Source organism: Copadichromis virginalis, linkage group LG14 (assembly GCF_057382275.1).
Source record: "Copadichromis virginalis isolate Kocher_CV1m ecotype Utaka linkage group LG14, C_Virginalis_male_GT1.1, whole genome shotgun sequence".
NCBI classification, from domain to species: domain Eukaryota; kingdom Metazoa; phylum Chordata; class Actinopteri; order Cichliformes; family Cichlidae; genus Copadichromis; species Copadichromis virginalis.
The window spans coordinates 27,065,946-27,090,161 of NC_140631.1; the positions used below are offsets into that span (position 1 = coordinate 27,065,946).

Consider the following 24,216-nt stretch of genomic DNA (forward strand, 5'->3'; position numbering starts at 1 on the left):
TTGTCCCCTTGAGGTCGCTCTCTCCCTCTTTCTCCCTCAGCCTCCTGCCGTTCGTCTCCATCTCCTTGAAAACCTTATCAGCTGAAGTCATCAGGCGCTCCGCTTGGTCCTGAAACGATTACAGGAACAATAGTTATAGTAAAAGCTGGATTTTATTGTGAGGACTGATCACTTCCAATCGTATTATTAATTGACCCTTGAAGAACGAGCCTCGGGCCTAAGAGTAGATAGTTTATAAGGCTATCTTTTTAAATATTTTGCCGAATAGTGTTTAAAATAAATAAACATGCAAATAAGTTGTTGTTTATTACTGACTGATAAAAGCATCTACTTTGCGGTTCATGCAGTTGTTATGGTTGATTTTAATGTGCCACATCACACTAAGAAATAATCGATTATGTCTGAATATTTCCACATTTTCTCTTTTTTCTTTCTTCTCCATTTTTCTCCATGTAAAATCCGAACTGCAGCAACGCCTCACGACTTCTCTTTTTTTCCCACAATGCTGCGCGGTAGGGGCTGTGGTGTGTGCGCTATCTGTGGTGCTGAAGCTGCGCGTGCCTCTGAGGTTGCTACCATACAAATCCACCCGAGCATCCTTCCGCGAGAGCTCCAGCAGCGAGGGATGGTTTGTGGTCGACGCTAGGAGAGATTCAGGATGTTTCTGCCAGCTCTGGTGATGTAATGCGTCTTTTTTCTGTATCTGCTGACGTTCTCCGGGTTATTTCTCGTTTTTTTCTGTAAGTGCTGCACACGGCAGACGCGCCTGAAAGCCCATTTTTCCCTCGGCTCGTCGTGTCTCCGGTGCCGCCGCCTGCCCTGCCTCCTTCGCCGCTCCGTCCTGCATCCTTTATGCACAGCACGCTGCTCCGGTCCTCCCCAACAAAGCACACCTTCGTGTCCGAGCACCATGGCCCGCTCCAGCCGCTTTCACTGAGAGACATGGAAGCCAAACAGCACCAGATAAAGAGCCTGAAAAGCTACCCGGAGACCGGCGGTCGGAGCCTGGCAGCGGCCGCCGGAGGTGACGGAGGAGGGGGGTATCGAGCCGGCTCAGCTGAAATGGAGATGGACTCGAAGATCCAGAAAGCCATCGAGTTCAAGGCGGAGGGCCATCGCTGCTACAAGGAGAAGAAGTTCCGGGAAGCGATAGGCAAGTACCACCGGGCGCTGCTGCAGCTCAAAGGGGTTCATGTCGTGGACGGCACTACGGGCTCCGAGGTCAACCTGCTCAGCCAAGCCGCGGCCAAGCTGACCGAGGAGCAGAGGAGAGCCGTGGAGAGCACCGAGATCGAGTGCTACGACAGCCTGACAGGTGACACGACCACAAACACACTAAAACTCAGAAACACCCAGACCCCTACTATTCTCCAAGTAGTGCTGACACCATTATTGGTTCCGGTTCACCGGGTTCACACAAGCTCCGGGGTGCAGTTGTGTCTCCAGGTGCTGGGATCAGCAGAGGCGGGCGAAACAACACTGGTGCTGAAATGGAGCATGGATGGTGTTTGTTTGTACGTTTTTTAATTGCACATACAAAAGTGGCTGCACGCTGTTTGACCATTGGTGCGTTTATTTATTCCGGTGAGGTCATTTGCCAGCCAGAGAAATTTCACCGTGTGGGCTAAAATAGTTCACCTCTCTGCCAGTTACATGCTCTCAAACAGCCTTTCACGTGGGTTGTTTATTTTTACATGTGTACCTGTAAGAAAAAAGAAAAACATCTGGGCCATAAATACAATCAGGCTTCATGTTTTAGGACATGTTACCATTATTTATGTATGAGGCAAGTTCACCACATGTTGGGGTGATGTAAGGCTGCAAGTTTAATGGCTCCAAGTGTGGAGGGAGTTACAACAGGGTTAACAGAGCTTCACATAACAGCTGCTTTCAATGTTAATCCTCAGTAATTTCATTTATAATATACCAGAAAAGAACAACTGAGAAGAAGCTCATTGTTCATTGTTATAGTCCCCTTATCTCGACACAGACTGTTACATCATTGTTTCTAGTTGTGCAATTATGCACAATCATGAATAAAAGTAGACATCAGAGCTTCAACAATGTGAGAGTTTCACTTCAAGGTTTTAGTGATCAAAATAATTCAGAATAAAATTGAAAGCGATGGAAAAAATTATGAATAATAATGAAGTTCACACATCATTTTAATTATTGTCGTTGTTTTGTTATATTGTTTCGGCAAATTAATTGTACTGAAAAAAACAAGTACACAGAGGTGGTAAGAGTGTAATTATAACTGTCCAAAACAAAAAAAACAAAAACAAGACACACATTTGCACAATTACTTAAAATATTAGTTGTGTATTTACCATAATTTAATCAGAAAGCCCCACTGAGACTGACGTTTTCAAGGGAGACTTGAACAAGGTAGAAGTCATAAACTCAAAACATATTAAAAACTTAACAACTACAACATAAAATACAGGAGCCACAGCATTATTATGTATACAGTATACAATTACCCACAACAAAACATGCTAGTGGCCTCTCAAGAAAATCATCCACATTTCCTATCCTGCATTCCTTATGATGCTTTTAAATTCAATAATAGACACAGTCCTTTGAAAAAAAAAGGTAAAAAGTTTTCACAAGAAAATTCACAGTTTTTCTGCATTTGATTAACTGATCGTCAGTAAGTGTGAGCATCACTATAAAAGCAGAGGTTTGGGCAGTTTGCTGGTCTGGAGCACTCATTTGTGTGTTAACACAATGCCAAAATCTTCCGACAAGCAGACATCCCAAAAAATTCTCTCCACAGTAAGACCGTGTAATGTTCAGAGAAACTGTAAATGGTGTAAGAGTGATGAAATAGTTTTCTATATGACTTTGCTGCTAAGGGTGGTTCTGAATATGAATACAAGTTACTCAATCACGGGATGTCCTTGGTTTTCCACATGAGCATGTTTAATTTTAGATTCCATTTCCAAGCTTAATGGTGTGAAAATTTTGTTTATCAGATTTCTTAGAATTCCCCAAAGCAAGCACTTAGAGGTGTGCAGCTGGTTCTAGGACAGAGAGAGGTGCAAAGGTTAACTGAAAATAGACTGAAAATACCAGTGCTGTTATCCAACAGTGGTTAGTGATGGCTAGCACATCAAATCACAAAGAAAGCAGCTGTGAGTCAGAGTTTGTGCCTGTAATAAAGTGTAGAGTTGCACTGAATCAAGACTCAAAGCTGAAAAGGTGTGTATGTGTATATGCATTGTATCACCATTGTCGATCTCAAGCAGAAAAGTATCTTTCACAAGATTTTTCATATAAACAAAGTAAAACCAATCTTCACTCTCAGCTACATTGAACTTGTCATCTGTACATATATACAAACATGTGTTTGCATGAACTCTTTGATGTAACAGTACTATAAACCATCAAAACCTTGTTGGTGAGTTTTTCAGAAGACAAAAACTTTATAGTTTACATATACAGACTGAAATGGGTGAAGTTGCAGTCTGAGGTTGCACTGTCTGTCTTACAGAGGGAGCATGTGTGTAAATGACAGTATCATCAGCATAAAGATGTAGTTTTGCAGTATTGTCTCTACCAAAGTCATTTATAAAAAGTAGAATAAAACTAATAAAATAAAAAACAAAATTTATCCCAAAACCCTGTGGGATCCCTTTGTTAGCTAAAAAAATCTGATTTACGATCATCTGCATAGACATAGTTTGACTTACAAGGTGGATTATAATTCGGTTAACATTGTAAGGTCCATAACCAATAATCTTGTTCAGCAGCAATTCATTATCTACTGAATTAAACACATTACACACATAAAAAATAACACATTGCTTTGTGTTGTATAGCATGTTTATTATTGGTACTTCATGTTTAAATATTATGGCTATTGTCAGTACATGGACACTGTGACAAACTTACTTGTTTGTTCTTTTAGGCGCTTATAGTCATATATAGTGAGACAGACATAGTCACAGTTATATGCTATAAGATTACCAGTGAACCTCAGTGATAACTGTTACTGATTATCTTGGGTACTTGGATGTGAATAAAAGCAAAGCAGTGTGTTACAACAATGGAAACTGAATGAACACATGAATTATCAGCTTATAGCCAGGCTTTTGTTGGAAAAACTGTGACTCTGGTATTCAGTGTGAACAGAAGATTGTGATAAATGGTCACATTTAGAGGGATTTATGATGATAGTGATTAATGTTGCACAAAGGCACTACAGCAGTTATATCAAATCACCTATAACTCACCTTTCACCTGTGATTCTGGACTGCTGTGCTGGTGTGTCTCGCTGCTGTCCCAGGCGCTGCCCGCTACACATGCCATGATGCACTGAAGGTCGCTTGTTCTGCTTGTCGTTCAGGGCCTGTCTGGAGCCTGTAGGAAGGCCACTGTGGCATGAAGGGAAGGATGGGGGAGGGACTGAGAAGAGGGGGAGGGAGAACAAACGAATAAAGGAAGAAACGAAGGAAGGAAGGAAGGAAGGAAGGAAGGGCAAAATGAGAATTAAGAGGAAACAGGAGATGTGGTGAGAAAAAGGAAAAAGGTACAAATAGCAGAGAGAACAAAAACGAGGGAAGAGGATGAGGAGGAAGAGTGGTAGCAGGTGACAGGAGGCCATATTTACCATGGCAACCATCACTGGGTCTTTTCCCTGTTGTTGTTGTAATAACACTACTCCCATTCCCGTCACTGCTGTGTGTGTGTGTGTGTGTGTGTGTGTGCACATGCGCACTCACAGGCTTGTACCACAAAGACATGCCACCACAACCTCACTGTGCCATCACTGCCTGTAATCACCCCTTGTTCACTCTTTCACGGCCTCCTATAGGATGAATCGATAAACTGAGATCTCAGACACTCATTGCTTACTGTGCATGTTTATTTAAAAGAAAAGAAAAAGAAAAAAAGAGTGCCTATGAAAAAAGGGGAGCATGCCATGGTTTAATCAGTTTAAAGTGCTGACAACAGTGCACACTCTGTAGTAAGCCACTTACTCCAATAAGGTGCATCATGATGTGCGTATGGATCGATTAGGCTATAAAATACATTTACTTTCATTTTCCTGCTGATATCTGCAGTCATGATGATATAACTGAAGATATATGCTCTATATTATGCCACGCCACATTCACCAACCCAGAATTTAACACAAAACCTCAGTAATGCTGGAAAGAAGAAATCTCTAGAATACTTCCTGCCTTTCGTCTGTTACTTGGTTCTGCTTCTGCGTCCTGAAGATGAGCAATAACCTGGGCATTATCTTTTTCCAGCTAAGATTAAATGTTAAGATGTGGATTAATCTCCCTTCGAAAATCTATTTACAGCAGAGAAAGGCTGTATGTGGAAGTGTATCTGTAGTGCAGGTATTTATGGCAAGGAACCTGTTTAATACGTGTGGGCTCGCCGTCTTTTCTTTAAGTCTGGTCCTGTTTGGAAAAATAGTTCCAAACTGAACCATGACTCAGTTTCAAGATACACCTTCAACATCGCCTAGACATCCTCTTAGAATCTATTAAGAGAACTTTTTAGTTCAAGAATTATTTTCTACAATATCTTTATTGATTAGAGTACAACAAAACACAAATTTACAAAGTTTCCTGGTAGAAAGAATGTCAATACATCCATCCATCCGGTTTTTCAGGTTATCTAATTCAGGGTTCTGGGAGAGCCTATTCCAGCTGTCATAGGTCAAAAGGTGGGGTATATTCTGGATAGGTCGACAAGCGTTCACACCTACAGCCTATTTAGTATCACCAATGCTTAACAGAGTAATAAGACTTATTTAATGTAATCCATCCATCCATTCCCATCTGCTTATCCAATTCAGGATTGCGGGCTGTTAGCTGGACAGGTTGCCAGTCTGTCGCAGGGCATTCGATGGCTTCTCTGCAATAATCCACTTTATATTTCTCACTTTGTAAGTGACCCAACCTCTATTCTTTGTAGAAACAACATAAACAGGTCCGTCTGCGGTTCAGTTTTTATCTTCGCTCTGTGCCCAGGTTTAACGAGGGAGATGATGTTGAAGTTTGCAGGGAAGGAAGAGTGGAGCATCATGACTCAGTGATGTGTAGTAGTAGTATTTGTGTGATATCAATCTTTGGTTACACAGGTTGTTAATGAGACTAATTTGTTATTTGTTTTCTGAAAAACTGAAAATGAGATAAACAAAACAGCAATACAGATCCAATAGCAGCGGTCAGTAGTAATCTCTGTGTAATTATTCTTATTCCAGCCTCCTTGTTGTTTGTGTAAAAGCCTTCAGAAAATGTGAAAGTCAGTTCTCAGCTTTAAAAAGACAAAAGCACCTAAACATGACTTAAATTATGACTCACTTATTGAGTGAAAAAAAGGCACTTCTACCTGGTTACCCAGAGTTTTGCTGGGCAGACAGTGGTCACCGTGGTTATAAGTGAGGAGCTGTCATTTGATTGGCCGGCTGTCTTTGGTTCTGACGTATGACAGGAGAGCAACAAGCAAGTGGAGCCAGTCACACGTGTGCGAGTGATTGCGTATCAGCATTTGTGTGTGAGTGTATGTACCGGGTGTTCGTGCATGTACACAAGCGTGTGTGGGTTTGTCTCTGCTGCACAGGCCTGAAGAACTGCAGCTGGTAAGGTGTGTGTGTGTGTGTGTGTGTGTGTGTGTGTGTGTGTGTGTGTGTGTGTGTGTGTGTGTGTTCTTGCTGTAGCCGTTGCTGACATTGCTGAATCTTACTGCGCTGAATGCGTTGGTGTATTTGTGTGTGCGTGTGTACATTCATGAATTGATATGTGTGTCTTTTTTAAGTCCTTAGCTTTGATGTGATGAGGGTAAACATTTCCTGTTGCCATGATATTTTTTCCATGAAAGTAAAGGGAATAAATAAATTTGCTCAAGCTCTGAATTAAAGTATATTTCACGGGGAAATGTTATTCCACTGCCTTCATTCGACATCTAAAGATACTTTAAAATGAATATATTCCAAAGGAAACATGATTGTGGTTGATCCTTAATGAAACGTGACATATTCTCATGGATTAAACTACCCAGCTGTTTATAACAGTTAAAATGAACTTCACACCGACCATGAAGCCCGTCACAGTGTTAGAAGTCACTCTCGGCTGCAGTCCCCGCACATCAGCTGATACTTAGTAAGTATTCAGCTAGTAAATCTCACGCAGGATGCACTATTTAATTTTGCTGTTTTAGCATTCCCCAAGTTGCTGTCTATCTGCAAGCCACTTTGCAAACCACCTTCACCCCATTTACTCCTTTCATGCCTTCATATCTGACAAAATCATTTCTGCCGTGCTCTGCGGGGGCCCTGCTGCAACTCTTCCTGCCTTTTTCAAAGTGGTTTTCAAAGTGTGGAAAAACAGAAGTGATGAAAAATAGAAAAACCCATATCACCAAGAGGGATGAAGACGGAGCAGGAAAGATCAGAGCTGCCCGACTCAACTTAAATATTCTCTGGTTTTAAGCACCTCATTTGTGAGGATTCACAAAAATGCAGTAAAAACTGTAACTATTAACTGTAGTTCTGGAATTAAAACACAAAAAAATCAGTATTTTTAAAGGACAACACATTTCTATTTTTAAAATACAAAATTTATACCATTCAGTAAAAACGTAGATTTTTTCTGTATTTTTACCGGATGATAAAAAAAACCCAGTTATTATAAATTTAGATAAAATGTTGTGTATTTGTAGAGATTTTTTTATTTTAAAAGGTATAAAACTTATTTACATGTGTAAAAAGATTATCCCATAATAATTATCTAATAATGATCTAGGACCTAACATATTATCTAATAATATGGCCAAATCTGCTGTAATAGAATTAATCAGGCTTAAAATGGCAGGAAAAAAACGTCTTTTTATTTTAGTGTTTGTTCCTACCTGGTGTAAAGATATAAGTAGACAAAACAAGGGGAAAGGGGGGGATGATGAATGTGCTTTAGAGAAATATCGGCGCCAAGAGTAAGATCACCTGATTCTGATGACAAATGTCCTATTTGCTGGCCTTGTTAAGGAGACCCAAAGTCTGTGTATCCCTGTAGGGCCGTATCTAAATTGGTTACACTACTTCCTCCACCAACGTCTGTGTCTGTCACAGTTTACAGTGGTGCAGCATGCTGGCCAGAGGCAGACTGCCTGCCAGCCCGCCTCAGCCATCCATCCATCCATCCATCCATCTATCCACCCACCACAAACACTGTGAGGCACATACAGAAATAACAGATGTGACTGCAGTTTGTTTGCTCTTTTTTCTTTTTTTCCTGATATCGATCACGTAGGGGCACTTCTGACAGCAGGAACAGCAGTTTTCTAAAAGCGGCTGCAGTTTAGAAGCTCTAGTCATTTTTAAATCAGTCCAAATGTCCACATGTAAGTGCACAGAGAACAAAACAGGGAGCGTTATGGTCTGATCCTGTTGTGAGAGAGCTCGGCCTGACTTTTCATTAACTCCTGCTCGCTCTCAGATCTCTGCCTGAAATCTCCCTTTGTTCCTCCTGACTGGCTCGATCTGAGAGTGAGTCATAAGTCACAGCCTTGGGAGGAACGCAGCAGGAGGGGACAAGTGAAATTGTTTGTTTCATAACACCGGCCACCTTTTTATTCAACTGCTGCGGCTCACAGCCACTTCGCTTGCTGTGTTGAAGATCCAGAAATTTCCACCCACTCGTCACATTAAAAAAATGTTAAAGGAAGGAAAACAAACTGTTTTTCAACAGAACAGGCAAGAAATTATTATTATTATTATTATTATTATCATTATTATTATTGTTGTTGTTGTTGTTGTTGTTGTTGTTGTACTGGAAACTTTATTCCTCAGAAGATATTTGCTGATAGGACAGCAAGCACACTAAGTGTTTTTGTGAAGGCCTGCTCTGCTGGCCAGCCAAACCAAATAAACGTGGTTAAGTTATAATTTCCTTTATAGAAGGAAATAACTCATATTTAATATAACTTTAAGAGGATATAAGCGCAAAGTTAGTGTTGGGGGTGGCTGTGGCTAAGGTCGCCAGCTAATTGGAAAGTTGGTGGTTCAATATCTGCCTGCTCCAAGTCTGCATGCCAAAGTATCCTTGGACAAGACACTAAACCTCAATTTGCTCCTGATGCTTTCTTTGGAGTGTGAATGCAGATAGAAAGCACTTAGACATAGATAATTGCTTTTATGAGTGAGGTTTGTAGTACAGAGCACTTTGAGTGCTCACCCGGAGTATAAAAGTGCTACAAACTGGTCTATCTACCAGCTAACACTGTAGAGCTGATTCATTTCAGTAAAAAGAAATAATAATACTTTGTAAACTACTTGATTTGCAAGCGAAATTAAAAAATATACAGAATCGCTCAGTCCAAGCAGAGCCGGTATTAAGAAAGCAGCCACAGACAGCATAAATAATCACAGGAGAAAGAAAATACATACGGAGCCACAAGAAGAGCAGCACAACACACATGAAATGACACAGAAGGAGGGAGGACCAATAATCTGTTCACAGATTTTTTTCTGACGATAACTAAATAAAAGTAATGCACGAGCAGAAAAACTATGATTAACCGTATTGAAACTCATCCAATCAGAAGTAAGCTCCTTGTGCAGTAAGGTTAGACACACACATTTGATTTGTCCCTGAAAAACAGGCGGGAAGGGAGGGTTCAGCTAACTCCCACACTCCCCATTCCTTGTGAAAATGTGACAAAATGTCAACGCTTGGGAAGAGAAGAGCAAACATAATGACACATTTCTCATTTGATGCCAAGCAAAGTAACTTGAGTCCAGCGTCATTTTGATTGCGTTATTTATCATTTAGCAATGAAGGAGATTTGTTACTAAAAACAAACCTGAACTCCCTCCTGGATACCAACTTCTTTGGCTTGTAAAACACGTTAATTTCGGTTTCAGTGTAAATGTTGCCGAGCATTTTACAGAGAATTAAAAGACACGAATCAACATACCTGCAAAGACCTGGATGGGGTGTGTCTGTCTGTGAGGATTTAAATCCTCCTGAGGATCTAAACAACGTTCTTGTGAAGTGGAAAACTAATCTGAGTTCATTAAAACTGAGATTTAATCTGCGCAGTAATTGATTGTTTTTTCTTTACTACTTGGTTGCATCAACACTTCAAGCACTTTATAAGCCCTCCTGGTGGTGAGAGTAGTTTGGCAAAGACTTGCTCTCCATCATTACTTTTGCACACACTGGTGCACATCAGAGTTCAGGTTTCGTCTGTTATTCTCTACAGGCACCTTCACATCAACAAGCACAGGATTTACAGATTGAAATTGCTGCAGCAGTTGAAACTAAAATGGTGAATTTCCAGAGGAAAGGGTGGAGACTGTGCACACATTCAGCACTAGCATTTATCATTTAGGGGAGGACTCCAGCAGTTCAGTCATGCCTCGAGTGTGAGGATGAATTACCACCGTGCTGTGTTCATGTCACAGTTCGCAAGATATAACGTTTAACTGCGGATTGACAGGGAAAAGTCCCACTGGCAGTAATCCAAGTCTTGCTCGGTTGCTTCTTAGGTCCTTGCTGGTGTTGCTGACTTCCTCTCTATCACTGTGGTTGCTCTGCTTTTCAGCTGTGACTAACCAGCTGTTTAATGTCTAGCGCGTGGCTACCTGTGGACCACCACTGGACTGTAAAGTACTTTACTTTAATGTGATGCAGTTGACCATAAGCTGGTAAGTGCACTGTTTGGATGCTTTTGGCATCACTATAACAGCCATACAGTCACTTGTTGCTTACCTTGTTCATCTCTCTATGATCACCGTGCAGTCGTCTTCTGACAGCAGGAAAACACACCGTGTCACAAAAGTCAAATCATCTCAAACTGGCTTCTTCATCATGACAGTGAGTCACCAGATCTCAATCCAATAGAGCAACTTTGGGATGTGTCACATAAATATTGACCAAAAATCTCAGGAATGTTTCCAGCACCTTGTTGAATCTGTGCCATGAAGAATTGAGACATTTCTGAAAGATAAGTGGGGTCCAGCCTGGTAGCAGCAACAACTACAGTGTTAAAATAGTGAAGGCGTTAGATATTATTCAGAAAACAGGCAGAAACATGAGCATTCATTGAGAGTCCAGCTGGCCTTTCAGCCTTTCAGCCGCCTGCTTTATTTTCTCCCATTTGAGTAGGTAGATGTTTTTTATTAGCTAATTTTTCTGCCTGCTTATTTATGATGAACCAATAGAAACCAAAAAAAGTAAAACATCAAGCCGAAGTATTCGCAAACACTCGAAGGGGAAAAGTGCGGTTACTACGTTACACAGTTACACTGTTGTTTTTTGTTACAATGTGCTTGATAAAGACAAATGTATTAGCATGTGTCCTGCACCCAGAGCCTCGGGGACATCCGACTGTGGCCATAAATGAACTTTTGAACCATGACATGCAATTACAGACCTCATATTAAATTTAACGAGCCTTTAATGAGCCTGCTGGTGACATCAACATCTGTTACCACTGGACCAGAAATAAAAATCGTTGCCTGTGTTTCGCTGCAGTCATAAGACAGATTGTTCTTTCTCCACTTCCTCAACACATCTCAGCCTCTGAGCCCAGTCATGCTTCAGATGGGGGCTGTTTGGGGCCGCACTCGCATAACGTCAGCGATGTGTAACACCACAGACGGAGTGATTTTTACCAGTCCACTCTAACACGCTGCCAGAGAAGAACCAGTGCCTGCTTACAAAAGCGGAATAGAAGAGAAAACTCCTCCCTTTCATCTACTGCCAGCTCCGTCACCAGGGGACTTGATGGAGTGCATGAGATGAAGCCAGGAGGAAACGAGAGGATAGAGGGGTTAATACGAGGCTGGGAATGGAAGAAGACTTGCTCGGAGCTTTGGACAGGAGAAATGTGATATTCAGACAGTGCACTTGTACTATATAGAGGGGGATGATGATGAGGAGTAAGAGGAGAAATGGGAGGGATGGGGTGAGGTTTTTTTGTTTGTTTTTTTCCTCCCTCTGTGTGGTTACGTCTGCCATTAAAGGGACGGCCACAGCAGAAATGTGAGAACGTGCCAGAGCTGCAGATGGCGTGGCATTGCTGTTGGGTGTATGGCTGGCACTCCCTCTACTGTACCTCTCACACTGTACCGTCTCCTCTGAATTACCTCCTACCTTATAGATAGGGCATTTAGAGGAAGGGGGAAGGGGTGAATCAGCAGACGGTGATGGACAGGCTCAAATGGAGGGAGGTGTAAAACAAAAGGAGTGCAAGAGGCTGGACGGCGCTCTTAAATGTGATGGGATTATCAGAGAGTGGAGGCAGGGCACGGCTGTAAAGGAGGAGGGGAGGCAGGAAAGGTTTGACCTCCAAGCAGTAGAGGGAGAGTTTACAGAACTGCATTTTATTATGTTTTTCTTTCAATTCTTACTGAGAAATCCATTTCAGACCAAAACTGATTTATGCCACAGCTCTGACAGGCCCAGATGACTCGTGTCAAAGGAGCAAATAAGATTGTCAGGAATAAAAGGAGGAGGCAGCAGGCGGAGAGGCGGAGAGGGGAGGAAAGAGGAGACGAAATTTTTCTTTTGATGCTTTTTGTCATGATTGCTTTTGGATTGAAGTCTTTTTGCTGTTAGAAGTATAGTTGGCACGGCTGCGTTCTTAAATCCATATAGATTAAAATCAGAATAGAAAACAACGCAAATGTAGTGGCTCTAAACTCTCTGTGTGATGAATCAATCGCAGCCGTGCTGTTCTGGCTCAAACCCGCCATTTATGATGATAATAACCGAATTATACCGAGTATGTCGCAGCCAGCCTTGTGCTAATACACTCCCAGAATTGCTGCTATCAGAGAACGGCATAATTCAGTTAACTGTAACTTTAGCAGCTCGTTTAGCAGACGCTTCTTACGAAGCTACAAATGGCAGATGGAATGATGCAAGACACAGATATGGGTTTAAAATTAAAAAATAGGCGAGCCTTTAGTGGCCAAGAAACCAAAGAAGGCACCGGTGGAGATAGTTAGACCTAAGCAAAACTAAAAAAAATTTAAAAACTACAAATGGCAGGAAAGCAGCTAACTCTGAACATGATAACAGAGGCGGGAGAAATTAGACCCACAACAGGAGTACTCCCATCTGCTCCCTTATTTCTCCATCGGTCACCATATTTGATTTGGCACAGATTTGACACCTAATGCAACCATCTTATTCAGAGAAAAGAAAAAGTCTGTTAAATGCTACTTTTTATCATTGTTTTTGTGACTTTAGCACATTAGCACACTACAGGATGGTTGTTACAATTACCAGCTGTTGCAGTTTATCACTGTGAACTTTATTTCTTTTGGCAATTCTTTTTTTAAGTAACACAGCAACAATTTGGACATCATGCTGGGGTAATGGAAATGATGCATGTTTATTTCTTTTTTTTGAATCTATTTTTAAATCTCACAAATGAATGAAAAATAACTAAATGTTTTCTATTTATGAATATTAATGTGGTGCATATGAGCCCTGCGATGTATGTCAGTGCTGTTACATTACAACCTGGGCCATGCTGCACAAAACTCATCCCACACACCTGTAACATCATTCTTATTATCATGAGCATGGAATAGAAGATAAAAATGATTAAGAATTAAACATGTAACTTTTAAAAGTGGTAATAAAGGAAGTGCAAATGTGTATAATTTGGAGGCGTTTTGCATCGTATAGCAAATAAACAACAATTTATATTCGATGATTACCACCAAAACCTGTGTGGACTTCATCACCAGGTCCAGCTTCATATCATCAATGTCAACTCATACATTTATCAGAAAATAATACTTTGTTATGCCAAAAGCTGGGTTTACCTGTGTTTGACCTGTGAGTTAACAGTACCCACAACAAATATCACAGGGTCCAAAACACAGTAAATGCAATAAAACCCCAAGAATAGAAGAAGAATAGATTAAACTTTAGTGCTGTTATACAAGTACAATGTAATGGAGGCAGCAGCTCAGGGGTAAAAGCCACCTTTAGCATACTGTGCTCAAAAAACAACAACAAAAAAAACCCATAAAGCAAACAAAATTACCACATAAGTGCATTATATTTAATTTTGAAATGTAATTTAATTTAATTTTAAGCGATCACAGGATAAAGTTTTTGAGGTGTGTCCAACACGACGGTCCGAGTGGAGAATAACTGCATTATTACACAGATAACACAATTTTTTTTTAAACACACCGACAAAAGTAAAAAAGAAATGAATAAAGAAAACTGGCTAAATATAGTTAGAAGAATAAGCAAAGCTGCGACATGAGTCCACAAGAAACAAAGAGGAAGAAAAACAGAGCACGTTTGCTTCAGATACTTCTGTGTGCACAGTTTAAGTGTAGCGCTCTGTGTAAACTACTAAACAGTGTAGTCCATGGCTTTTGACGTGCACCCCTCTGACATTTCATTGACCTTACGCTCTGCTTTGATGCTGCAGATTCTCTACTGTAACTTAAGGCAGCTGACGGGAAACAGGTAAGGGATGAGACAGGAAGTGAAAACCAAAACAAGACAACAGGGGAAAACTATAAAGAGAGACACGCTGAAACCACAAACAAGCAGCCTCACACGAAACACGACACAGAGGTAGCGAAACACAGAAAGGGAAACACTAGGGAGGCTAGAACGAAACAACATAGCCCAAAATAGAAACCGAAAACTAAATGTAACCCTGACACTATATCAGCGCTATTTGTGCATTCAAAATGAGGTGATTCCACCACATTAAAAAAAAAAGCTAATCTAGTTAGGCTTTATTAACACAGCGGGAGAAAGGATGTGTTTTACCAGCTCTTCTTGTCCATGTGTGTGCGTGTAATGCTGAATGTGCGTATTCTTGACACGAGACCTCCTCCTCCTGACATGAACTGACAGTTGTGTGAAATAATGAATAAACTGAACTTGTCTGTCAAAGCTAGTTGAAAGTCACAAACACAAACCCTTTCCTGAGATAGAGGGTGAGCGTGAGAGGGGGGCAGATTGAGAAATGCAGAATATTCATCCTCTGTAAGCCACCAGTAATGAGAATTTGCTGAAGCTATTTGCGCATATCTAACACCCCGTGCTCCAGCGGACAGTGCAGAGTAAACTCATTCGCTGTTTATATTTATCCGCAGAGCTCCAACGCTGATAATATAAATAAATACTTTTTTTAAAGCCATGCTGGTCGCTATCTGAGCCTCCCCTCTCCTTAAACACAGAATGCTTTATAGCGTGACATTGAAAACGTGTCCTTGTTAAACCCCATTTGTGACGGGGGTGAAATGCTGAGCCTGGGTGAGCCCTGGTTATGTTGATGCATCTCTGAGGGTAGTCTTTTGATTGTTTTAATTAAAAGAAAAAGAAAGAAATGACTGTTGAAACATTGAATTTAAAGTTGCTGTATTCTGTAAATGTAACAATAAAACAACAACTCTGCAGTCCCTCTCTGCTGTAAGGAGCGTTAACCTTTAAATGCGTAGCTGTGGTTGCTGGTGGCACACTGGGGAAGAAGCACTCGGCTCTGCAGCAGTCCTCAAACTGTTTGTCTGTAATACTGTTCAAGCAGGTTTCCAGTGTTACTTCATGATCTCATCGCTCCTTAAATACCTAAACACAGTATCTTATTGTCCCAGAAACGTGACGGTGCTGCAGCAGTTTACAGGTTTAGTTCAGAGCGCCGTCTTTCGTTGATATTTGAGGGTTTTGATGCCGACAGTGCTGCAGCTGAGGCTGCTAATGATAAGTAATTTGATTTATTGCCATTCATGAGTCGTTTAAAGCTAAGCCTAAAGTGTGACACTAAAGGACTGAGCTGCCAGACTGTCAGTGAGAAATGACGAGGGGAATCTTCCACCTGCTCTTCAGTTTAGTCATTATTGAACTTATAATGAGTAAAATGATTATCAAACTTGTACTTTAACTATAACATAAACACATAATAGATAAAGAGCATATATATGACTATATAAAATGATTTAATGAAGATATTAAGAATAATATGATAACTTCATATACACATTTGTGCTTTAAAACAAGCGCTAGTTAATGCAAATGTTGTGCTCTTACCAGCATAATGATATTTAATAAGCAGATCAGTATAACTTATGCAAGTGCCCAGTCACTAATGAACTCAGGTTTGAAAAACACATCATACATTGCCCAGCCCATTAAGTCTACATACCAATAAGGAATCAGAAATGCAACACTGAAGATATTCTGTTTGCTTTCATCCTGTAGATTATTAGGAGCTGGAAAGTTAGTGGTGCAAGACGACTGAAACACAAAGAGCACCATTCACATTTCTAACAATACAAAACAGGCTGGAAAGGCTCGTGGAAACATGGCTTTTCTGTTTATTTCATGAATTAATTTGGCTCTTTGAAATCTGAGTTTTCTTCTGCTCCAATTTTCAGTGATGAGTGACATTTTAGGTCACACGCTGCATGTTTGTGACAATGAAACAGTCACATTTTGTTTGTATTCATACACTGAACAAAAATATAAACGCAACACTTTTGTTTTTGCTCCCATTCCCCATGGGATGGACGTAGAGACCTAAAATTCATTCCAGATACACAATATAACCATCCCTCCCAAACAGTGGTCACAAATCAGTCCAAATGTGTGGTAGTGGGCACATCTGCTATATTGAGATAATCCATCCCACCTCACAGGTGTGCCACATCAGGATGCTGATCTGACATCATGAGTAGTGCACAGGTGTACCTCAGACTGCCCACAACAAAAGGCCACCCTGGAATGTGCAGTTTTGTCTTACAGCAAAATGCCACAGATGCCACAAGCAATGAGGGAGCGTGCAATTGGCATGCTGACAGCAGGAATGTCAACCAGATCTGTCGCCCGTGCATTGAATGTTCATTTCTCAACCATAAGCCGTCTCCACAGGCGTTTCAGAGAATATGGCAGCACATCCAACCGGCCTCACAACCGCAGACCTCGTGTAACCACACCAGCCCAGGACCTCCACATCCAGCAGGTTCACCTCCAAGATCGTCTGAGACCAGCCACCCAGACAGCTGCTGGAACAATTGGTTTGCACAACCAAACAATTTCTGCACAAACTGTCAGAAACCGTCTCAGGGACGCTCAACTGCATGCCCGTCGTCCTCATCGGGGTCTTGACCTGACTCCAGCTCGTCGCCGTAACAGACTTGTGTGGGCAAATGCTCACATTCGATGGCATCTGGCACGTTGGAGAGGTGTGCGCTTCACGGATGAATCATAGTTCACATTGTTCAGGGCAGATGGCAGCTGAGAATGTCCCAGTTCTTGCATGGCCAGCATACTCACCGGACATGTCACCCATTGAGCATGTTCGGGATGTGCTTGACCGGCGTATACGACAGCGTGTACCAGTTCCCACGAATATCCAACAACCTCGCACAGCCATTGAAGTGGAGTGGACCAACATTCCACAGGCCACAATTGACAATCTGATAGACTCCATGCGACGATGTGTTGCACTGCATGAGGCAAGTGGTGGTCACACCAGATACTGACCGGTTCTGGGTCCCCAGACCCCCAATAGCGCAAAAAACTGCACATTCCAGGGTGGCCTTTTGTTGTGGGCAGTCTGAGGTACACCTGTGCACTACTCATGATGTCAGATCAGCATCCTGATGTGGCACACCTGTGAGGTGGGATGGATTATCTCAATATAGCAGATGTGCCCACTACCACACATTTGGACTGATTTGTGACCACTGTATGGGAGGGATGGTTATATTGTGTATCTGGAATGAATTGTAGGTCTCTACGTCCATCCCATGGGGAATGGGAGCAAAAACAAAAGTGTTGCGTTTATATTTTTGTTCAGTGTACATAAACTTCCCACACCACCCAGAAGTAAAAATCTGACACAGTTAAAGACCAAAACACAATCCAGAAATTCAGTTTCAGGAAAATACATCTGACGTCCAAAATCGGGCATAAAGCCATATATGAGGAGAACGTCACAGAAAAGATAACATTTTCAACAAGTAACAAGAAAATGCTGCAAGGTTTAACTAGTGTGGATGACTTATTCAGGAGTCTTGAACCTGCAGCTCCAGGGCCACATGCAGCTCTTTTGTCCGTCTCGAGTAGCTCCCTGTGGGTTTGACCCAGATTAATATTGATGTAAGTGATTCTTTACAGTCTCCAGCTGCAAACGTGTGCAGCTGCATCTGTCTCCTGGTGCTTTGTCCCCTTAATTTCACTGAACTCAGACACGCTGGCTTGCATGGATGTACACACATAAAGAGCTTATAACGCGCTACCATTGGATTCCAGACTAAAAGACCAAACAAGAAAAACAGATTTGAAAAGTGTGTGGACAGATGTCGCCACGATATTGCTCGTGTATACTTAATTGGCCGCATCACCTTCATATTAAGGCTTAAAGGTGTTTTGCAGCTCAATAAAGATTTTCTTTGGTGAGACGTTGCTCAAAATGGCTCATTTCATAGTAAATATTGCTGAACATTGGAAACAAGTGTAACCACACAACAAGAAGAACGGCTAAGAGTGAAAAACAAATTGGGATTCACTTTTAGAGCAACAACTGGAGGAAACCTTGGAGAGGCGAGGCTGAGGTGGTTCAGGCATGTGCAGAGGAGGATATTTTGGATAAAGCAGGAAAAGGAGATTCATGTAGTGGAGGAGGACATGCAGAGGATTGGTGTGACAGGAGGTGGATGCTGGGGATAGGGGGAGATGGAGGGAGATGATCCGCTGTGGCGACCCCTGAACAGAGCAGCTGGAAGAAGAAGAAGGTGGCTGTTTAGTGTGACTGTGTGCTCGAGTTATGCCCTGATCCATACTCTTTAAAGCTGATTTATCTGCGTGCTGTGTTTTCTGTAGCCTTCATCCTACAAGAAGGTTTCTAAAGGTGCTGCCAGAACATGTCAGTATATTATTTTTTGGGAAATTAGAGAAGCATGCGCTTTACTTCAGGTACTTGGCGAAAAAAGCTATTATGAGATCCTGAGCCAAACCGTTTGGCAGTTTCCTCTGTTCACCTTCCATCTCTCTCATCTGTCTCTTGTAACGAGTATAATGCATAGAGCGTATGTCTCATATCTCGCGTACACAGATTAGCAAAACAAGAGGAGAAAGAAGCAGGAAGTGGGTCAATACTAGCGAGCACATCCTTGATGTCACTTGACATCTTTAAACTTGAGAGTGTTTGGTCAGAGATTATGGAAGTAATGTGTTTGACAGCAGAAGACTGTAGCCAAAGATCTGCTGAGCCAGAGACAAGCGTCTGCCCTGTGTCCGTAAATGACATCACCAATCTGATAATGCCCTGGACACGGGCCACAACAAAATTATATCCCTGTCAGGAAGTTTAACTTCAGATAAAACCTCAATAAAAGTCTCTTTAATTCTTTATTAAAATGCACTCGTCTGTTATTTGAAAGCCTGTTTTGCCTCACGATTGTCAAAAGAACAGAAACTTCCTGGATGATGCTTAAAGAATAAAATAAATGTTGCTTTTGCTAAAATGAGCTAAACAAAAATCAAATCACCAAACAAAGCTCGTTCCCCACACAGAGCTTACATTACAGACGAGAAGAAATCGGGGAAATGTGCAGCGTGGGGCATTAAATGATCCCAACTTTGTCCAGAAAATAGCTTCCTCAATTGTATAAATATTTAAGTAGATGAGTATTAATCCTGAGTCAGCGACTATTTTAGGAGAGCAGGACAATGGAGGAGGCTGCGAATTGACAACGTAAGGTAGAAGACAAGAATAGCCAGGAGATTTGTGGTGCATGAGTCAGGGTTTGGGACGAAGGACATGAGGCATTAAGTGTGGCAAGTAGACAACTAAGGTCATCTGCTGAAGTTAGAAATCACCGCTCCCTCTGGAGAAATGTCAGACCTTGACCAAAGAGCAATAAAGGGACTGGATTTATGTGTTTTTTAAGAGGGAGACGCCACTAAAGCCTCCCTGTGCCGCCCACACTGTGACAGATCTAACAGAATAATCTGGTTATTTGATCGCTCTTCACTCCCAGGATCAGTGTTGCACTGTGGGTAATTCATGCAAATATGTTTGATGTACCTCAGTTTCCAGACATGGCATTACAGGCTCTGTGTTGATGTTATAAGGTAACCGATATGACAGGGCTCTGCAGAGCTGGGCGCCACAGATTCTGAGGTTAACAACAGGCTGACCTCTACTAACAGATACCTGCGTGTATGTGTGTGCAGCCTTCAGGCAGCAAAAACGATTTTATGTACTATTGATGAGCCACAAATTGATGTCATTTAATCTGTGATGCATGTGGGAAATTTACCAGCCAATTTGAATCTTTTCACCAATCTACCAAAATCGATAAAAGCTTCACGGCCCTTTTGCCAAAGCTTGCACTGAATCCCTGACTTATTTCTAAGGACAGGCAAGACACATCCAGTCAAACAGCAAAAATAAGAGTAGCAATTATGATTGTTGTTTGGGGGGTTTTTTGGACACCATATGGAGCTTCATTAGTCTTCCGCTACAGTGACACAGAATGAAAGAAATCATCTGCTCTGCTTATTTGAAATAAAATGTCATTTGAGGACAAGATGAGCTTTTATTGTCTCTGTGTGATACTAAATCACAGCAGATGTTCCTGATGTCACATTCAGAGTGGCCCATAAGGGAGAAAAAGAGGCAGTTTTGTTTAGAGTGGCAGTGTTTAGTTTAGTTCTGTTTTATTTAGATAGTGCCAAATCACAATAACAGTTACCTCGAGGTTCTTGACATACAAAGGGCCTATAAATAATAGAGAGAAAACCAAAACAATCGGACGACGCCTCATGAGCTTGTCGAAGGGGGGGAAAAAACTCAGCTATAACAGGAAGAAACTTCTGGCAGAACCAGGCTCAGGGAGGGCTGCAGCCTGTTGGGAGTGAGGCAAGGAAGATGGGACAAAAGGCACACTATCCAAACAAAATGCAGGAAACATTTCTAAAAACCAAGACCTTGGTACACAAACTGCTTAAGCTCCTCTCCCTTCAACCAAACCTTCCTCTGATTGGCTGCCACTCACAAACAGAAGGTTTGAACGGCAGGTGGGTGGAGCTTCTGTGCTCCCAGACAGGGCTTTGTGCCTGAGATGGCTAAATTAAAGATACTCTATCTCACTGATGACTTTATTATGTGACTTTTATATGAGAGGCTGTAAACAAAATAGCCATCCCCTACCTGCAAAACACATCTGATTCAATGATCAGATATCCAAATATTTCAGGGTCTTCAGGCATCCATTGTTTCATCATTTAACGTGAGCTATACTCCTTTTTTTTTCTTTTTTTTCTTTTTTTTTTCTCCTTTTTCTTGCCCCTTCTGCAGTTGTCAGTATGGGGAGTGAAGGCTTGGCTGTGAGGTCCAATCCAACAGATGAACTACTGTAGCTCAAATTACAGAAAACATTAATGCTGGTTCTGGTAGAAAGGTTTCAGAATACACAGAACGTCACAGTTTGCTGTGTACTGGGCTGCATAGCTGCAGACCAGTCAGGCTGCCCATGCTGACCCCTATCCACCACTATGAGCACCAACAATGGGCACTTGACCATCAGAACTGGACCACAGAGCAATAGAAGAAGGTGTCCTGGTCGGATGAATCACGTCCTCTTTTACATCACATACATGCCTCGGTGCATGAGCCTGTGTGTAGGTGGCGACTGCCTGGTACCAGGATGCACCGCGGGAACAACACAAACCAGCGGAGGCAGTGCTGTGCTGGGAAAACTTGGGTCCTGCTGTAAAACTGGGGTTAATGATTGATGTGGCGTGAGGGGGAAGTTGGCAGTCACTGATCTGAGTAAACAGAAAGCTTACAAAACAATGCCCCACTAGTGACAGAATTCTGGCTACCTTGCAACAATGCCACCTAAGTTTAAATGAGCCTAGGAACTCTAATTTAGTTTCTGTTCCACAGGGGAGAGAATCTGAATCTTTATTAATCCAAGACAATTAGAACAGTAACCGACTGAACTAAATTAAATAATAAAATATATTATAAAGTTTACAATATATAAGAAATAGCTGTGATATATATAAATAGCTCAATTTTTTATTTTTTATTTTTTATTTTTTTTGCCTGTCCCGTTTGGCTCTTTTGCCATCAGAATTGTTGTCTAAAGGCAAAGAAAGATGCCCAACGGATTTACTTTACCAAATTGACCATCCCAGCCTTGCCGTAATGGTCCATTTGATTCACCTTTTATTGTTTATTTTATTTTCACTTACTGAATATGGGACAGACTTGACTGGGGGAAAGAAGGGGAGAAAGAAAGAGGGAAAGAGAAACAGCTGAGAAGAGGGACGGGGGAGAAGGGCAAAAAACAAAAACCAACAGAATGAGTAGAAAAAGAAAAAAAAAGAAGAAAAAAAGAAAAAAAAAAGCATATATCAATCACCTGGATCACCTGCTGAGAAAGAAAAAAGAAAACAAGCAGAAGAGAACAAGAGTAACAGAATAAACAACATCACAATGATATATGGGAATATGACAGTAAATACTAAATATTAAACATTATTGTGCAGCACATAAGATCAACAGAACACAGTGTGCTTTGAGGTAGGAGCCAAAAAGGGTGTAGTTTGTGGGTGTGATCACCCGTGTGTACACCTGTGAGCATGGACGCGTTTGTTTTTTGTTTTTTAAAAGGTTCCTTCATGTAATGATCTGCTAGAGGGTGTGGGGGGGCCACAGCCCCGTCCTCCAGGGCTTGAAGCAGGTATGGAGGAGATCAAAACTCCAGACATCCAGAGGCCCCCAGAACACAAGAGACCAAGGAAGACCAACAGAGGGGCAGCCGCGCCACTGTCCCGGAAAGAGCTGAGGAGAGCCCCAGATGAGGGTTCACTCAGCAGCCGCGGAGCAGAAGCCAGGGGGAGTTGCAGTGACGCGCCCGTGAGCTCCGCCGGCAGCCAGCCGTGCCTGAGTGACCGAGCCCCAGGCCGAGAGGCCGGGGGCACCCCACCTCCGAAGTGGCCCGAGCAAGCCCCAGGCTCCAGGCCCCGATAAGCGGCCGCCAAGGAGTGAGCCGGTGTGTACCTGGACGCCCATCCCCGGACACAAAGAACCTCCAACGCACCGATGTCTGAGGGAGTCCGCCACTGGCAGGGGGAGTGGTGGTAGGGGGAGATAGGCCTCCAAACCTTGGAGGGCCTAGGATGTCCCCAGAGAGCTATACTCCTGATAGTCGATCCATAGTACCAGATACTTATACTAAAAATCTGAAGGCTCTAGCTCAAATGTTTTTTTAGATAATGGGATTTTAAAGTGTTCCTTCTTTTGGGAAAACTAATGACAACAGGGACCTGAAATTGTGGACAATTATTAGAAGAAGTGTGTCTTTCCCCACTTGAAACCTGAAATGGTCAGGTGGGAGGTATTTGATGAATATAGGAAAAGCATCATTTTCTACTTCATTTATTTGAGATATTTCCTATTACAACACAACAAGCAGGGCAGAAAGTTGGATAAAAAGAAAAGTACAATACAATTTTGCATAACAAAGGAAGAGTTAATTGTGTATCTTCCCGATAATCCATAAAATTACAACCACTGCAACAGTGAAACATCTTATTTAAGAAAAACTAAAAAAAGAGAGAGAGAGGGAGTTTCAGGATATGAAAAGAGGTCAAAATGGGGCTAAAAAGAGACGATAATGCAGGTGGTGGCGGAGTGGAGTCAATGCTGTGTCATGTCAGTGCAAACGTGCCCTTGTGGTAAACAGAGCGAAGAACTCTACTCCTGTCCCTCTCGATAACAACAAAAAGCCATTCGCAGAAGCGCTCTGGGTGGAGCTATTCTTAGCGGGAGCCCGGAGAGACCGGCCGGCTACTCTGTCCGAGAGCCGTGACGTCAGACACGTAGGATCGGATTTTGCTCCACAATGTAACCGTGAGGTAATTTCAGGGTAATGACTGTGCACGGTTCATTTGTCTCTCTGAATAAATGTGCAGCAGCAGTGTGGCATTTGTGGAGGGGAGAGAGCACGGTGCAGTGAAAGGTGAGAGCAGGCTTTTGCTCTGAGGTGAGGAACAAATGGGAGGAGGATCAAAGATGGAGGCTGCTGTGGAGCTATCTGAGGAAATGAGAGTCTGTGTGTGTGTGTCTGAGTGATGGGTCTCTCCATCTGCCATTATCTTCCCGCAGAACTAATTACAAGGTGATGGACAGCAGACTAATCACCAGGGCCACTAGTGGCTTTAAATTAGCTGAACCGTGGACGTGGGT

General features: G+C 42.1%; 1 protein-coding gene across 1 annotated transcript in view; it reads left to right on the forward strand.

The window, feature by feature from the left end:
- The first annotated feature begins 518 nt into the window (after positions 1 to 518).
- The window catches only part of ttc9b (tetratricopeptide repeat domain 9B), a 38,553-nt gene continuing 14,855 nt past the window's right edge, over positions 519 to 24,216 (forward strand). Inside the window, exon 1 of the mRNA XM_085430227.1 lies at positions 519 to 1,315. Within this exon, the coding sequence (XP_085286353.1) occupies positions 853 to 1,315 (463 nt within the window). The 5' untranslated portion in view covers positions 519 to 852. The remainder of the gene's footprint in view (positions 1,316 to 24,216) is intronic.